This window comes from Mastigoproctus giganteus, chromosome 1, assembly GCF_048544385.1.
Source record: "Mastigoproctus giganteus isolate SK-2022 chromosome 1, ASM4854438v1, whole genome shotgun sequence".
In the NCBI taxonomy this organism is placed as follows: domain Eukaryota; kingdom Metazoa; phylum Arthropoda; class Arachnida; order Uropygi; family Thelyphonidae; genus Mastigoproctus; species Mastigoproctus giganteus.
The window spans coordinates 243973788-243992542 of NC_143575.1; the positions used below are offsets into that span (position 1 = coordinate 243973788).

At 35.8% G+C, this 18755-nt stretch overlaps 1 protein-coding gene across 1 annotated transcript in view; it reads right to left on the reverse strand.

The window, feature by feature from the left end:
* Positions 1 to 787: 787 nt before the first annotated feature.
* Positions 788 to 18755, reverse strand: part of gbb (TGF-beta family member glass bottom boat) — an 87199-nt gene continuing 69231 nt past the window's right edge. Inside the window, exons 4-6 of the mRNA XM_090376716.1 lie at positions 10379 to 10564; positions 2065 to 2147; positions 788 to 1072 (exon numbers count right to left, since the gene is read on the reverse strand). Of these exons, the coding sequence (XP_090232842.1) occupies positions 812 to 1072; positions 2065 to 2147; positions 10379 to 10564 (530 nt within the window). The 3' untranslated portion in view covers positions 788 to 811. The remainder of the gene's footprint in view (positions 1073 to 2064; positions 2148 to 10378; positions 10565 to 18755) is intronic.

Here is an 18755-nt window from a genome sequence, read left to right on the forward strand (position 1 = left end):
ATTTTGCACTCAGTTGGAGAGGCCTGGGCTTAAGCCCTGTTATAGACTGGAAGAATTTCTAAAGACTTCTTCAATCAGGGTTGTAGTTAGCCAATCTCAGGCAAAGGGAGTAAGGTTTCCCCATGAGTTATTCCAGGTTTTTCAGCCTATACAACATGCACATCAGCCAGTGAACACACACACAGTACACGATGCAGTTTTATCTGTCACTGATGTACCTAAAAACAACTCATCCACTCATAACACCAGGTAAGAGTAAAATTATTATTGCATGTGTATTGTATTGTAATCATAGTAATAACTCTTAATGTTTGCTGCATTTTTTCATACCTGATATATTTTGGTATCAGAAATGTTATATGCCTATTTGTTTACTATATGGCCTTGCTAAGCTATCAATCATTCTTCATTCCATTTCATCAGAAGAAAATGATAAAAAAAGTGCAGGTTAAACTATTCTTGTGAAAACCCTACAAATCTCATATGGTGGGGGGGCTACATTTTCTATATATAATATCGCAATGTGTAAACAACTTGTCATTCCATGCTAAAACATTTTTTAAAAAAATTCTGAATTGTACAAAATTATTTCAGTTATTATCCCCTACATAATGTTTGCCCTAAATACCAAAACTTGGCACAACTCATATTTGGATATATATTGTATAATGTTTCACAATTTATTAAGTACCCTCTCATACCTCAAGAAGTTACTTTTCTGCTTGTGCCCAACATCATTGAACTGTGATGCATACCAAGAGAATGAGTAAAACTTGGTATAAGCATATTATAATGAGATTTATAGCTTTAATTAATGGCAACCACAAGATTTAACAACCATATTCTTATATTTTTTTAAGATCACATTTGAATTGTCATCGAAGTATAGTACTGTAATGGCAGATAATTGTGTTGGTGCACAGCAAGGCTTTGGCACAACAAATGGGTCCATTAAATGAACCAATGTTTGAACAATTGCATGATTAGTAGCATTCATATGAGCATTTAGTGGGAAGGAACATTCACCACGGCAATAGAAGGCACCATATCCATCTGGAGCTATAATCCAGTCCTGCAAAAAGAAAAAAATATATATATACATATTGCTAAAATAATTCTTATTCTTCATTCAGAATTTTGCTAATTTTAAAAACTGTGCATCATTTTATCTTTATTCTGAACCCCTTAATGCCAAACATAAACTATTTATGCCTACATTTCAGGAACTCACTGTTTCCCATCTTCAGGCCTGTTAAGATGATCCAGGAGTGGAGCCTCTTGGTCCAGTTGGGGAATTCCATTAGTTGCTCAATTTATAATAAGTTTACATAATTTAGCAACAAATAAAAGAAAGATTTTATTTCAGTGTTTAACGTTGGTTATTAATTAATATATAATTCTCATCTCTAACAGAGTCTCTCCACTCTGTCTCATAGATGTTCTGTTTCTGGTGCATGCCTTTTCTATAGATAATTCCATGGACTTCTGAATTGGCTTTTATAATTCCTGCTCTCTCTACCAAAAGAGTCCGAACACATGCTGCAACCAGTCAATATCCTTTTATTGTCCAACTTCAAGCTCACAGAACCAACTTTTCTTCTTCACTTATTCATTCAACTCCATTTTCTGGAACAACCTTCTTCCTTACATATTTCCTGAAAATTACAATCTACAGAAGTTTGAATGTAATGTCAAAAGATATCTTCTTTCTTCTTCTCAACCTTCAACCCATGCATGGTAATAAGTATTATAGTTTCTAATACCTCTCTCTCTCGTGTTTGGGCTTTCATTTAAAAAAAATCAGTTCATCACACTGTAGATGTGAAATTTTTTACCAAATCATAAATCTTTGTATGCTTATAACTATGAAATTTTTACAAAAGTTTGTTATTAATAGAGCCAGTAAATTTCTAAACTGGGTAATTGCTTTTGTTTCAAATCCCCATTTCTATTCTCTGCTAGTTTTTGAGCACTATTGAAATAAAAATGCCAGTAATATTCAGAAACTATACATAGCAAACATAAACATATAATTTCTGAACAAGCGTAATTGAATAAACTTACCTGCCAACCAAGGTCTCTGAAACTTACATAAAGGGTCCATCTTTGACAACTACGTTTTGATGAAGAGTGTCTGTCTTGAGGATCTAAAAATATCAGAATTAACTGGCATTAATTAAAGGTAAAATGATGCAAAGAAGCCTGGTTTTATTCAGTATTTACCTTAAAAAAAAAACTTGAAAAAAAAAAGCATCTGATTTCACTCAGGTATCTGTCTAACCCTTCCTTATTAGGTGGTAAGATATTCTACTGTTTAAGAAAATTTTCTTATATTCAGTGATTTTTACGTTTCGGAATACTTAAAAGGTAAAGGTGGTGTTATACACTAAGAACCTTCACATACTGGAAGAAATGAAAGAGTCAATATCAAATCAGAAATTTCAACAATAAGAAACAGTATGTAAAATTCATATCAAGCAAGAGTTTGAGCTTATATTTGGGAAGGACACTTTCAACATTTATTGCAATCTCTGTTATAGTTATGTTTATAATTTTATATAAGTTTATAATAACTTATATAAAAATAAAACTTATTGTAACCTAACCTGTGTTATAATTATATTTATAATAAAAACTGAAATAAAACTGAAAATATATCATGGGTTATGTGTTTGAACCACACTGTATATGCCCACTTAGTATACACAGTGCAGCAGTTGAAAAATGAGATTAATGCTAGGGGAAAAAAATGATTCCATGTATGAGTAAACCAACCTTGGTTTATTCAAAGTAATTTCCTCCCATGTTCACACAAACCACACACACACACTGCAAGCAATGATCACTGTAAGAAGGCTATAACTGATGCTGTTCAGTGTTCTCATCACAGCTCTTTGAATGGTGTCAATGTCATCAAAATAACAAACAGCTTTTGTGGTGCCTTGAGCTTCTGGAACAAAAAGAAGTTGTACAGGGCTGTCTGGTGAATGTGATGGGTGTGATAGCATGCAGATTTTTTTGCTAGTCAAAAACTCATGAACAGTTGAGAGCCTTGTGGGTTGGTGCATTGTCATGCAAGAGGAACCAACTGCCATCTCCTCCATACCAGGGCCACACACACATTTTCTGCACCAAACATTTCAAAACATCCAGACAGTAGGCAGCAGTAACACTCTTTGGCCACAAACTCTTTGTGCACAATTCCCTTGCTATGTAGAAAGTGATGAGCATGGATGGCGTTTTGATTTTTGACTTTTCTTGAGGAACTATTTTGGCTTTGGGAGAGTTTGCTGACTTCCACTCTGCACTTTGTCACTTCATTGCAGGGTCTGAAATAAAGACACCACATCTCATCACAGGTAACAATCAAATTCAGGAAGTTCGGTTTGCTTTCAGCAGCATCAATGAGTTCTCTGCAGTGTTCAACTCACGCCTGTCATCGACCATCTGTTAACGAATGTAGAACAAACCGCGCATTTTCTTCAAATCCTGGGTTATTTGTTGAATGGTTCCTTATTAATACACAGATCTTCTGAAATCATTTGGAGCATTGCACATCAGTCATTGGTGATGATTTCCCATACCTTTTCAAATCTGGCATTCGAACTGTTTTTGCTGGGCATGTTCGTTGCCTTCCAGCGATTCTCTTCCATGGGCAAAACATTTATGCCACTCGAATACATATGCACAAGACACAGTTCTCTCCGTACACTTGCTTCATCATTTTAAACATTTCTTTGGCATTTTTTGCACAGTCAAACACAAAACTTGATGTTTGTTCTTTGTTCCTCCACAACACATATCTCTTCTATGCAGATCAGCTCACACTACATTCTAAAATGGCAGCAGTTTCTGCTGACTATGACTACAGTGCTTGAGGAACAGTCATGCTTTCATTTCATGTTCACTTCTAGCAGATGGTAGCACCAGCACTTGTCCTATGACGTTGGTCTCATTTTCCAATTGCCACGCTGTGTATATCATATATTCAGTCACACACATGCAAAGACGATGATAACAGAACAGTGGGAATACTATGATACATTTCCTGTAAAAGTGAATTAAGTGACAGTCAAATTATTATACAGTAAATATTTAGGAAGGCTTCTGTGATACTGATAATACCAGGAATAATTTTTCAGACTTCTGACCGACAGTTTTAGAGAAATTTTTGTAAGAGTCTCATCTTGAGATTTAAAGTAGCCTTATTCTCAGATAGTTATATTTACAAGGGCAGTTCTCAAAAATGATGAGACAGGCAATCATTTCGTTATTATGATAAGTATTATTTTTGATAACTTCCCTTCTTTTTACAAAGGGAGTTGCAGCAGTTGTCAAGATTTGATGGTGGTAGCCATATGGGATTCTAACAACTCAGATAACAAAATAAAATGAAACTAAATGTTAATTACAATCTATATGAAACTGATAGAAACAGTGTGCCTGGTGGTGAAATCACAGGAATCGTGTGTGTGTGTGTAAGGAGGGGTGAGTCTGGCAGTAAGTGGGTACCATTTCCTGTAGTCTACAATTGCATTTGATGAAAGTTTGTCAAATAATTTTATATTTATTTTTAATTCCATTTTTTCCCAGTTGAAATAACCAACTAAACTGACACTGTTATTTATTACATTTTGAGTTATTCCTGAAATAAAGTATACAATAGAAGTTGTATCTGGATTTTAAGAGAACACCATAGTGGTAAGATAATTAAAAAAAATTATGCTTAAATATCTGCATTTAATTGTATTATTATTTTGAAAATCAACAGAATAAATATTGTCACAACTGACAAAACAGTGAAATAAAACTCTACTAAAATATATAAAAGAAAATATATGGAAACCTATTAAAATTAATATAAAGTAAAAACTGATAAAACAAATATAGAGACTAAGAGCAATAAAAACATAAATATTCATACAGTATCTTTCGAGGCAGTGTGCCTCTTTATTGACTTAGATAAAATGCATGAAAACATACCATTTTACCTGCAGAAGTATAACCTACATACATGCACTATCGCCGAACATGTGCAAATCATGGTGTGGATTTGTTATAATTTACACTTGTAAATAGTAACAAATCCCACAATCCAGGCAAGTAATTCAATAAACCACAGCTGCATGTAGCAGGGGAATAATCAATTTAACCCTTGAAACTATTGACTGCAATTTCCCACCAGGGAGCTGGATGCAATCAACATCGTAGTGGCATGACACCCCAGCAATATGTGCAGATATGCCTAGACAGTGGGAAATATAAGCAGGGCCAACAAACCTATTTGGTGGGAGGGGTATCCACACCTCGACAAATCTTTCCTAATTTTTGAAATTTCAGCATCCATCGGTAGCAAAATCACAGTGAGACCAAGCATGGTTCCAGTGTTTTTGATTTACCTGTATATAATATTTTCTTTTTTATATTTTAATAAAGTTTTATTTCACTGTTTCGTCGGTTGTGACAATGTTTATTCTTAACATGCTTATACCCAATGCACGAGGCCTTTTTTTTTACTAAGATCAAAATTACTGCCTTGCATATGTACTGCATTAAAAGATATTAAACTTAACAAAATTGCAGTACTCTTAATATTTATCAGTGTACATTTTAAAATATCCTGGAATATAGTCAACTTCTCAAAATTAATTAATTATCAAATTAAAGATATGAGTAATTATTATTGATTAATAAAAGAAAATGAAGAGTTAATTTAAAGAATATTAAAATTAGCAACATCTTTTGCTAGAATGCATTACTTTATAAGACTTCTTTAGAGAGAGTATTTTTGTTATAAAATTTTTTTCTTGATAGAATTCTGAGTCTGCTGTTTATGTTATCTTCAATCAAAACTTTGGTGCTATTTCTTGAAGTTGTTCTAGAAAATGCAATATAAAGTTATCTGTGGGCACTTGCAACATAAGGTTAAACCATAAGCAATCACTAGGTTGGGCAGATACATTCCAACCTCATTGATGAATGACTGTGTGATTTGCTTATTGTCATTAAAAATGACAAACAAATGTGCTTCTGTTCCAGGTAGCACAGTGGATAGCATGGCTGCTTTCTCAGGAATCTTAGGGTTCTCTTCCAAACAGTTTTTTTTTTTTTTTTCCCTAGTAACAGGCAAAAATGATCATAGATTATACACATATAGACAAATTTTGTTGATATTGGGCTCAAATGTAGGTTGATCTTTGGGAGCTGACTGCTGCAGATCTATTCATCCATCCAATGCATTATAGCAGAAGGATGGATGAGAATGGAAAAGATTTAGTTCTGTTAATGGCAACTAAAGCATAGCAGTTAGACAGGAAGTGTTGAGATCTAATCAAGGATGGATTTCAAAGGCACTAAATTAGGATATTAGTATTTGCTTTATCAAATGACTGGGCTAAATCTAGGAAGAGAGGTATTGACTATGGACCTGGCCTAAGTAAGCACAGATTTCAGGGTTGAAGACAGCTCAGAAGTTGTGGAATAGGATATAAATCCAAATTGAGAAACTAATAAAAAGTTGCATCAAGGATTAGCCAAGGAAAAATCCACTTGCATAGATCAGCATTGTTTACACAATATAAACAATTAGTATGCTTTCAGATATGTATTTCAAACAAACCACACACACACACACACAATGAGGAGCAATTATTTTTTTTCAAAACAAGGCTTTTCTTTTTTACATTGTTTAATTTCTGAACACTGGCTGCACACCACAATACAATCAAAGAAAATATTAACAAATGTGGATGTGCAATCTCTTTTTTGCTTGGGGAAAATCTTCCATTTTTGCAGCACCTAACAAATCACTCTTTAATGACAAAGCATACTGATCAATAACTAGGAATAATCAATAATTAGACATTCCCAAAATTCCATTATACAGTCACCATTTGGAAACTTAAAATCATGCATCAGAAAAAGCTCCAGTTAAAAAAAAAAAAAAAAAAACTTATTACTCTGCATTTAATAATTTGCAAGGCTATTACAGTTTGTCCTGCTATAACACACATTTATCTGACATCATGTCCACTACCATGTGCATGAAAATTCAAAGTTACACAAACAACACCCATGTACTATCATCTTATACACTTTCTCACCAGTGTCATTTCAGTTTATGATTGTAAGTGCATGTTGCACTTTTGATTTGTTATATATTTTGTATGTGAAAATTAAAATTTTTTTTCCTATGTGTGTGTGTGTACTCTTACTACCTTAAACTTTAAAAAATTAATTAAAAAAGGGTGTTTCAAAAACATTGCAATCATTAAATATTGAAATAAAACTGCAAAACGTTTTGACAAAAATGGTTTCCAACATGGATCCAGACAAGGAAGGAAGCTGCATGTTCAAAAGAAAATGGGATGACTGATGAACAATTACAGATTTATTTCAGAAGAGAAAAGCAAGTTAGGCAGCCAACCTTACATTCATTCTTTAAAAAAAGCAGCCCGACATAAGATTATCTCTTTCTCTCTCTCTCCTTCCTCTGATTGAAAATTAGCTATCGAAAACAAAATTATATTGCTCACATATTAATAATATTTAAGTTGACATTAGATAATTATAGGATGTCTTAAAGTACCGTGTGATTGGACTAAATTTCAATAGCAAAAGCTTAATTTGTGGTACTCACCTTAGACGATCTGCAGTTGTTATTTGGGTGAATAAATGACTAAATTTTTGGTTTGGGTAATTTAAAGTTAAGTAGATTAATGTACGGGATGAGAATAAATTAATTGTAAACGGAATTAAAATATGCGCAAGGAAGCAGAAGTGCACAACTTCGTCCCTGGTTTTCATGGAGAATTAATTAAGAACTCTAAGATATGTGAAACAGATGGGGCCAATAGTCATAACGGTAGACTTTCATTTTGTTAAAACGTCTTCAGTTGGTAAAGTTTCGTGGAGAGAGAGAGAACGCGTGCTGTATTTAAAGAAATTTTTATGTTCCCATGATGCAGTTTGCGACATGCGGAAATCTCAAGTGTGTGAGATTCCAAACTGGGGAAAGGTTGGAGAGTAGTTTTGCATTTATAATGTTTAATTTAGAATAGTGATGGAACCATTCTATGATGAGGGCTTCGTATTGGAGAATTTTGTAACTGGTTTTACGTTTTACTATGGTAATGGCTGAATCGACCAGGGGGGGGGGGGTGTAGTTGTGGGAATGTACATGTAATGTGAGCTCGGTACTGGATTGTCCTGTTCTGAAACTGTTATAGTGATATTATGCCCGTGTATTAGAGGTTTTAGTGGAACCGAATTTTGTTGTAGTACTTCCAATATAGCAAGCATTGCAATTTTGTTGGCATTTAATCAAATATATAATGTTGTTCATGTCACTTGTCGAGTATTTATGTGTTTCTTTATATGTATTGAATAAAGATCCAAGTTTATTATATGCGGAAAATATAAGTGTAATATCTGTGCCTGTGAACACTCGGCGGAATTGTCCTGCAAGACTACTATGGTAGGGGAGGATGATACGTGTGTTTCCTTTTGTGGTGAAGACATCTTAACATCTTTTGACGTAGTATCATTATACACAAATGTATGCATACCATTCACATTACAAGCCTTACGTGAATACCTAATGACAACACTTTAATCAACCGTACCTCTCTCTCCATCAACAATATCCTAGAACTTACCTCATTACTACTAGACGCCAGACACTTCAGATTTCATAACCAAATATTCCAACAAACATTCGGCCTACCCATGGGTCCTAGGTATTTCTGCTCCTTTATCTGAGATTTATTTAGCCACAATAGAAAACCAAATTCTACAACCTTACCCTTCAGGGATAAAACTATACATACGATACGCAGATGATATACTCATAATTGGAAATAGATTCACAATTGACAACCTTTTTACTAAATTCAACTCAATACATGATAGACTGAAATACAAACTTGAAATAGAAGTTAATAAACAAATCAACTTTCTCAACCTTACTATATACAAAACAGGCCCCAGACTGGGAACCAAGATTTTTAGAAAAAACACACACACAGGTAAATATTTACACTTTGCATCACACCACCCACTTAGCACAAAAAAAGCTGTTCTTTACAATCAAATCCATAATGCCATAAAATACAGTACTTCACATGACGATCTGTCTACTGAGCTACAATACCTCACAAAAAAGTTCATGGCTAGAGACTACCCACCTCATTTAATTCAACACATTATTTCCGTTGCAAAAAACAATACCAATAATCCAAATAAACATACCACAAAAGGAAACACACATATCATCCTCCCCTACCATAGTAGTCTTGCGGGACAATTCCGCCGAGTGTTCACGGGCACAGATATTACACTTATATTTTCTGCATATAATAAACTTGGATCTTTATTCAATACATATAAAGAAACACATAAATACTCGACAAGTGACATGAACAACATTATATATTTGATTAAATGCCAACAAAATTGCAATGCTTGCTATATTGGAAGTACTACAACAAAATTCGGTTCCACTAAAACCTCTAATACACGGGCATATCACTATAACGGTTTCAGAACAGGACAATCCAGTACCAAGCTCACATTACACGTGCATTCCCACAACCACAACCCCCTAGTTGATTCAGCCATTACCATAGTAAAACATAAAACCAGTTACAAAATTCTCCAATACAAAGCCCTCATCATAAAATGGTTTCATCACTATTCTAAATTAAACATTATAAATGCAAAACTACCCTCCAACCTTTCCCCGGTTTGGAATCTCACACACTTGAGATTTCCGCATGTCGCAAAGTGCATCACAGGAACATAAAAATTTCTTTAAATACAGCACGCGTTCTCTCTCCACTAAACTTTGCCAACTAAAGACGTTTTAACAAAACGAAAGTCTTCCGTTATGACTATTGGCCCCATCTGTTTCACATATCTTAGAGTTCTTAATTAATTAATTCTCCATGACAACCAGGGACGAAGTTGTGCACTTCTGTTTCCTTGCGCATATTTTAATTCTGTTTACAATTAATTTATTCCCATCCCGTAAATTAATCTACTTAACTTTAAATTACCTAAACCCAAAAATTTAGTCATTCATTCACCCAAATAACAACTGCAGATCATCTAAGGTGAGTACCATAAATTGAGCTTTTGCTATTGAAATTTGATATTTAAGTTTTAATGTGCTATTTACCAGTCAGCATATGTGTTGATAAAAATAAGTTTGAAAATGAGGTAAGTAATAACAATTTATAGCTTTTATAGAAACTCTCCTTAACTGTCATATGAAAATGGTCATGCATTTCTGTTATGTTCAGTTTTTTTGGAATGTATGTTGTGCATCATAGCAGGATCTGCTGTATTTTTTAGTATAAATTAAAAGAATCTGGCATACTATGATAAGGATTCCAGTCATTCTGTTCATAATAACTGATAGTAGACTGCTGTCGCTTTCTTGCAGCTCTTGTTCTCCGCACATAGACATTTGTAGGAGTTTTGAAAAATGCCACCATAAATGGCTGCTGTTCTTCTGAACCTCGAGTCCCAACCAGTCCAAATTCACAAGGATCAATGTTGCGATCTACATGAAAGTATTAAGGTAGCATGTTAATATTTTTGAACATATAAGGTTAAAGATAATTATCTTTAATTTGATTACAACAAAAAATTTTTAAAATTTTTCCAAATTTCTTTTAAATTAATAAAATTTGTGAAAAAGTGGTATATTATATTTCCATAATTTCAAACCATTTATTATGATTTGAACTTATCTTCACATGAAAGTAAATAAGACATCTAGCTATTTTAATGCACATAAAAGTGGGATGCTACGTAAAATTGTACTTAAAAGATTTGCTATTTATTATTTTAAAAAGTTTAATATTTATCATATTAAAAAAGAGCTTAATTACAAACATCACTCCTCAAACATTATCCAAATTATAATTCAATAAAATGAATTTGTAATTTATCTATAATTAAGGTAAGATCAGGATTAATATACACGTTTTATATGTGTAGCACATGTGTTGCACATATTAAAAATATATATTAATACTGTTCTACCTCTAATTCAAAGTCCAAAAACAAGAAACACTGGGATCTGATTAAACATGAATTACACCGGTATGCATATATTTTGACGTTTCCAAAATTCATGGTATTTTTGTGTGTATATTTTTTTTTTTTTTTTTTTTTTTTATGTGAACCCCAAACACGAGAGGTATTAGAACCTATAATACTTAGTACCGTGCTTGGGTTTGAGGTTAAGAAGACGAAAGAAGATATTTGTTGACATTGGACTTGAACTTCTGTAGATTGTAATTTTCAGGAAATACGTATGAAGGAAGGTTGTTCCAGAAAACAACAGTTGAATGAATAAATGAAGAAGATGAAAAGTTGGTTCTGTGGGTTTGAAGTTGGACAGTATATGGATGTTGGCGGCACGTGTTCGGACTGTTTTGAAAGAGAGAGCAGGAATTATAGAAGCCAATTCAGAAGAACAGTGCCCATGGAAGTATCTGTAGAAGAGGCATGCAGCAGAAACAGTGCATCTATGAGAAAGTGAGTGGAGAGACTCTGTTAGAGATGAATCATTAATTAACCTAACTGCCCTCTTCTGAATGGAATCAAGAAGCCTGAGAGAGGTTTTGGGGGCACCACCCCAGATGTGGGAACAATATTCCATGGCAGGGCGGATTTGTGATTTATACAGAGTGAGCAACTGTTTGGAAGAAAAGTAACGCCGAGAGCGAAAGAGAAAACCAAGTTTTTTAGATGCAGAGGAAGCAATATTTGTAATGTGCTTGTGCCAAGAGAGAGATTAGAAGTCAGGGTAATCCCCAAAAGACATATATCATTTTGCCTAGAAATCGGAGTGTCACTAAAGATAAGCATAGGAGTAGAAGAATCCTTTTTGCGAGATATAAGACAAGACTGAGTTTTAGAAGGGTTGAAATCAACTAAGTTGTCTTTGCCCCACTGGAGAATTACCTGAAGATCGACATTTAAGGAATTGGTAGCAGATTTTCGAGAAGTTGAAGCTGATTCAGCAGGACAAGGTTTCTCAAAATGGAAAGTTGAATGCAATGTGCTATCATCGGCAAAACTATGGATAGGATTTCCAGTCAATGGAAGAAGGTCATTGATATACAAGAGGAAAAGAGTGGGGGAAAGAACTGAACCTTGGGGGACACCGGCATTAGTGGAGAAGTTAAAAGACAGACAGCCATCTACCATCACCCTCAGTGAGCAATCAGAGAGAAAACTGGATAACCAATTACAAAAACAGTTGGCAAACCATAAGATGGAAGTTTGTTTAGAAGACCTTTATGCCAAACACGATCAAAAGCCTTTGAGATGTCAAGAGCAACTACTTGTGTTTCACCGAACCTTTCCATTGAATTAGTCCATAAATGGGTAACATAAGCCAGAATATCTCCAGTGGATCGACACTGACGGAATCCATACTGGTGATCGTTGATCAGACGGAAGGTTTCTAGGTAGTTTAAGAGTTGGCGGTTAATTGATTTCTCTATTACTTTAGAAAGAGTAGAAGTAATTGCAATGGGACGATAACTGGATGGGAGGGATTTGTCACCCTTTTTAGGAACTGGCTGGATATGAGAAAATTTCCAAGCAGAAGGAAAAACACCTTTGGAATAAGAAAGTGAAAAAAGGCGGCAAAGAATAGGAGTAAGTTCAGGAGCACAGGTTTTGAGAACAAGTGGAGAAATACCATCAGGACCTGGAGCTTTCTTAGCATCAAGATTCATCAAAATCCTTCTGATATCCTTTTGACGGAAGACCACGGGAGGCATTGAATGGAGCGTGCTGGGAATGGTGGGAGGTGTTTTACCAAGATCATTAATACATGAGCTGGAATAAAATGGGATGGTAGCAGGTCAGCTTTATCCTTGGCTGAAGTGGCAACAGAACCATCTGGTTTGGACAGAGGTGGGAGCAAAGATGGGCAAAAGTTGCGGCCAATAGCTTTGGCAAGAGGCCAGAATGCTCGGCTACCATTAGGGCAAGAAGCAAGTTTTCTACTTTTAGCCTGTTCAAACTCTAGTTTGGACTGATTATTAGAATTAGAAACAAGCCAATTACGATATGCAACATTCTTCTCTTGAACAGCCTTAGCACATTTATTGGAAAACCAAGGTTTAGATAAAGGACGAGGTTTTAAAGTGGAGTGTGGGATAAGGGATTCCATTCCTGCAAGAATAATTTCACTGACATGATCTGTGCAAATGTTGACATCAGAAGTTTTGAAACAGTAATCCGACCAAGGAAAAGAAGAAAAGAAGTCTCGCAGGTCATCCCATTTTGCATTCTTGTAATGCCAAACAACACGTTGGGAATAGCCATGAGATAAAGGTTCCATTGGAGAAGAGACAATCACCAAGTTGTGATCTGAAGTGCCTAAAGGACCTCTCACTTCGACTGTGTACTTAGAAGGTTTGTTTGTGAGAAAAAGATCAAGCGTATTGGCTGTATGATTAGGATTGTCCGGTATTCTTGTAGGTAAATGAACAATCTGTGCTAGGTCATTAGTAATTGCAAAAGCCTCAGCATCTCAACCTGCTGGGTCAGTGTGAGTAGAAAACAGAAGCCAGTTGGAGTTGTGAACATTAAAATCACCAAGGAAAATTACTTCACTGTTAGGGAATTTGGACTGAAGAAAGTCAAGTTGCAAAGAGAGGAAGTCAAAGAGCTCCAAGTGATTAGTGGAGTTGGGAGAACGGTAGAGACAACAGATGAATTTGACACAATGAGGTAGAGAGATTTTAAGCCAGAGGAGATTCCAAATTACCAAGTCTCTGACAGGGAATATCGGAACGGACATATGCACAAGTACCACCTTTGAGGCGAAAGGAATCATACAGCGAATAATTTGGGCACCTGAGATGAGCAGTAGATGAATCAACCGATAACTGAGATTCTGTCAGAAAAAGTACATGGGGTTTGGCAGACTGCAAGTGGAAATGGACATCGTTGAGATTAGAATTGAGACCACGTATATTTGTGAAATGAATTAGGGAGTCCTTGGGAGGTTTAGATCTGTTCGCAGATAAGCTTGCTCTATTAGTTTGACAATTCATGGTGTATTTAATAGTAAGAAAAGTAGGTGGGACATGCTGTATGAAGTAATGAAATTTTTGGATATGGCGTACACGTGGTAAGAATATACCCAGATCCTTGACATAACGTGGCCTCAACAATGCTCCCCGCATACACACTACTCGGACTCCCTCCAGTCACTATCTGGCAGAGTAGAGGTAGCAAGATTATACACTAGCTGATCCGGAAGCTTCCTAGAGAGTTACCAATAGGTTCAGTCTGGTGTACTAACTAGCGGCCGGCCTGCGAACACCATTTTAGAACTGTACCCTCGAAATGTAAGGAATATTGGATCTCGCCACGACGTTCATCATAACCTCAAAAGTCATCAATCATACTGCATGATGGAAGAGATAGAGAAGGGTTGACCGGAACTTAGCTCTAGAGACTAAACATGGGTTCCACCACTTCGAGCCTCCAATAAGCAAAGTGGTGGTATTTCACCGGTTGGTGAGAGTCATCTACCACCTAGTACTGCCTGGTAACATAGAGGGGCGGCTTTCCTCCATGTGGTGTGGGCGCCACACCTCGACCCCTGCTTACGTTGGTTCACACCTGTGTGGTCACCCACCATGTACTTGTGCATGGAGGTTATACCCAGGATTACTAACAGTCCCACCATCATGAAGGTGCAAGCAGAGGATTTGGCTGTCACAGACCGTCTGGACTTCGCCGAAATTGACTTGAGTGTCACCCGAATATCAGTTCCATCAGCGTTTTAGACTCCCAGGTAGCAAGTACAGCTTGTCTGGCATATCTGAGAGAATGTCTGTGACAACCTCAAGGACCTTTTAGTACTAATTATAAAAATACAAACTGTATTTACCTATTACATACAATTTTTTTTTTACAAACAGTAAGAACTGTTTTCTTAGATATAATTCGTGTGTATGATATGTGTACTACTTCCTTTGTGACTGACAAGGTATAGACATGCCAGGACCTGCAAGCTATATAAACCTGCAAACTGTGGTGCAGTCATGCTAACTAGTATCTGCTTCTAATGCGATTTTCATATTCTGGCAGGATATAATATCGTTTGTGAAAATTTATGCTGCATATTTTGGAATTAAATTAGATGACTATGATAAAAGTTTGTCCATCCATAAAGTGTGCCATATGTGTGGAGGGTTTGCAATTATGAAACCATGCTAAAAAGAAAACAATGACACGACACTTGCCATTCCCATAGTGTAAAAAGAATCTTGTGGTTATAACATGAAGAGCAAGCAAAGCATTGTGTACTCCAACAATGTTACTTCAGTTATAAGGCAAGTATCCCATGACCAGAACTACTGGTACCACTTCCACTAGTTACTCTTGAACATATGCCATCAGATCCTGAATCTGACATTTGTGATCTTGAGGACAACATAAACTATTGTGATGAAGAAATTCACAACTCTGTACCACAGCTGTTTACACAAAGTGAACTCAAAGACCTTGTGAGAAGATCCACACAAAGGGTTTGCAGAGCTTTTAGGATCAAGCATGAAATACAAGAACCTTCTGGCTCCAAAAACAGTTTTTTGTGCTATAGACATTGTGAAAAAAAACTGATACTCCATTTTTCTGAAAAACAGCTAAATGATCTGCTACAACAACATTCCAACAGTTATCAACTTTTTTGGAATTTTTTACCGGCCAGCAGATTGGCGACTGGCCGGTAAACTGGCTCATCAATCTGTTTCCATTATTGAAGGAGAACTCAAATGAGTTCTCCTTCAATAATGGAAACAAGTATGTATTCATATCTAGAGACCCATTCAGCACACTTAAAAGAAACCTATGAAAACATTAAGCTTCTTTTTGAAAAAATGCACAGCTGGCTAGTGTATGGAGATTTTAAAGTTATTGTCTGCTATTCAGCCAACAACCTGGTTACACAAAAATGCCTTGATCAAGAAGTAACCTTAAAAAAGGAAAGTGTAGCCACCAAGACAGTCTCTGACATCAGGTTCAAAGAATATTGCAGATGAGCACTAGTAGGTCAAAACAAAGTACTGTTACCTCCTCTGTAGATAAAGTGAGGTTTAAAGAAACAGTTCGTCCAAGCTCTGAACAAAGAAGGAAATTGTTTCAAGTATGTTGTACTAAATTCCCATTGCTTACATAAAAAAAAAGATTAAAACAGGAATTTTTGTTGGACCTCAAAAGTCTGCAAGCTGCTGTTAGACTCTGTATTTAAAGAATTCATAAACCAAACTAAGAGATGCTTGGACTGGCTTTAAAAATGCAGTATGCAATTTTTTTGGGAAATTGTAAACACCTAGAATATGAGAGACTGTGAGTGATGTGTTGGAGAAGTTCAGAAAACTAGGCAGCAGTATGAGTATTGAGATATACTTCTTCTACTCTCTCATCTGATCTATTTCCCAGAAAATTTAGGAAGTTTAAGTGAAGGGCGGGGGAAGATTCCATCAAGATATAAAAGAAATGGAAAAAAGGTACCAAAAGGGATGGAATGTCATTATGATGGCCTACTACTGCTGGATGCTAAAAAGAGGAACAGCCACTGAAACTAGCTGCCCGAAGATGTCAAAAATACAGAAGTTTAACTCAGTCTAGTGTATAAGAAATCCAATTTGCAGCCTTCTATACTTGACAGGAGGATATAGTCTTTGATATTTCTGCTTTTATATATAACATCAGCAGAGGCATATGATGCAAGAAAGCAGGCTTATACAGCATCAGCCAAAAAAAACACACTCCCCATCAAACCCATTTGCTCCAAACGTTTGTCCAGTTCTTCCTTGAATTTATTTAAACTATAAACTTCTACAATGACAGATGGAAGTTTGTTCCAGCAATCAACCACCCACTGAATAAAGGCAAATTTCAGCATATCTTCTACAACTGCCTTTCCTCGATTTGAATTTATGCCCTCTGAGCAAGACGAAGAATACTATCAGCATTGAGCTTGCTCAAATCATTTATATAAAAACCTATTTGTAAAATCTGTAAAAATACAAAATAAACTGAAAACACCTCCACCAATATTTTCTTTTTCTTTTTCCTTTTTTTTTTTTTTTTTTTTTTGTAAAAAAAAATCTGACATGATAGAACAAATTTCAAGTAACTTTCGAAATTTCCATTAAAAATGTAGTTCAGGTTTCCTATCCGTAGTCATCAGAGAACTCTTATTAAAATGCAGACTAGTGTTATCAAATAAAGTTCACATAGCCTGACAAAAAAGGATAAAATAAACATAATACAAAAAAAAAAAGTGAGAAATTAAAATACACAATATCTGAATTATAGAGGAAACAATATATGTATATATATATATACACATGCACAGTAACCCATTGATTCTACAGACCTTGATTTAATGAATTAAAAAATTTCAATGGTACCAGAGCATAATCAGGAGATGGGAAAAACCAGGAACTAATGAGTCATAGTAGCCAACAGTAAGCATCCTAATCTGTTTATGGATAAGCTTGCTAAAATTATAGGCGCCTCCATAGCCAGGTGGGAAGGAGCAACAACTTGATTAGACCGGGGTTCGAACCCGTCACCACCAAATACAGAGGATGCGGAAAGGTCAGGAAATGACCACCGTATATCCCGGAGCAATATGGCCTTAGTTGCTAATGCTCCTAAAAAACTAAATAACAAACAGCTAAAATTATGCTCCATTTTTTACTTATAACATATGCTGTGTATCATCATGGGCCCCCTAAGAAGGCTGATAAAAAGAGAAAGCGTGGGTAAACAAAGGTTGGTAGGGTGGTTAACGACAGTAATCAGGATGAGCCATTGCAACAAGATTTAGGAAAATTGGGTCAATGGGCTGAGAAATGGCAGTTGAACTTTAACAATGACAAATGCAAGGTACTGCACATGGGTAGCAGCAACCCCAGAGTAACATACCAACTGTGTGGTATTACACTCTGGTAGTGGAGAATGAAAAAGACCTGAGGGTTAACTGCAGTCAGGCATGAAATTCTAAGGACAGCTCACAGTTTTGCCCACCCATGATATGTTTTCTTATTTGGTTTTTAGGAATACCATTAAGCTGGATGTTAATGGTATTCTTCCACTTGCTGAGACTACACACAAGGGGGCATAAATTCAAGTTGAGAAAGGATGGTTGCAGGATAGATATGCAACTGTTTGCCTTCAACCAGCAGGTGGTTGATTGTTGGAACAGGCTTCCATCTGTTGTTGTGGAAGTGGATGGGCTGAATAAATTCAAGAAAAAACTAGACAAATTCTTGGAGGGTACAGATGGGTGAACCATTTTTTTTTTTAAATTTTGGCTGATGCTATATAAGCTTGCTTTCTTGCATCGTTTGCCATTACTACTACTACTATAATGTGGAGAAACAGAACTGTGAACATCACAAGTAATATTTGCAAAATATAAATAAGCAATTACATTAAACACTTACTATGGCTAGTAACAGCCTTCCTCTCAAACTGCAAGGGCAACGGTAAAGAAAACCAACATGGGAAACTTTGGGAAAACTTACTGAGCAAAATCGTTTCCCACTACCACAGTTTCTCCCTTCGTTCTCGGTAAACAGATGGTGCATGTTATCAGTAGTGACAGTAGAAGTCGATAACGATGTACTGATTAGTTTTTTCTCATTATTAAAAGCAGCTTATCAGAGTTCATGAGTGCCTTGTGGCTGAAATTTACT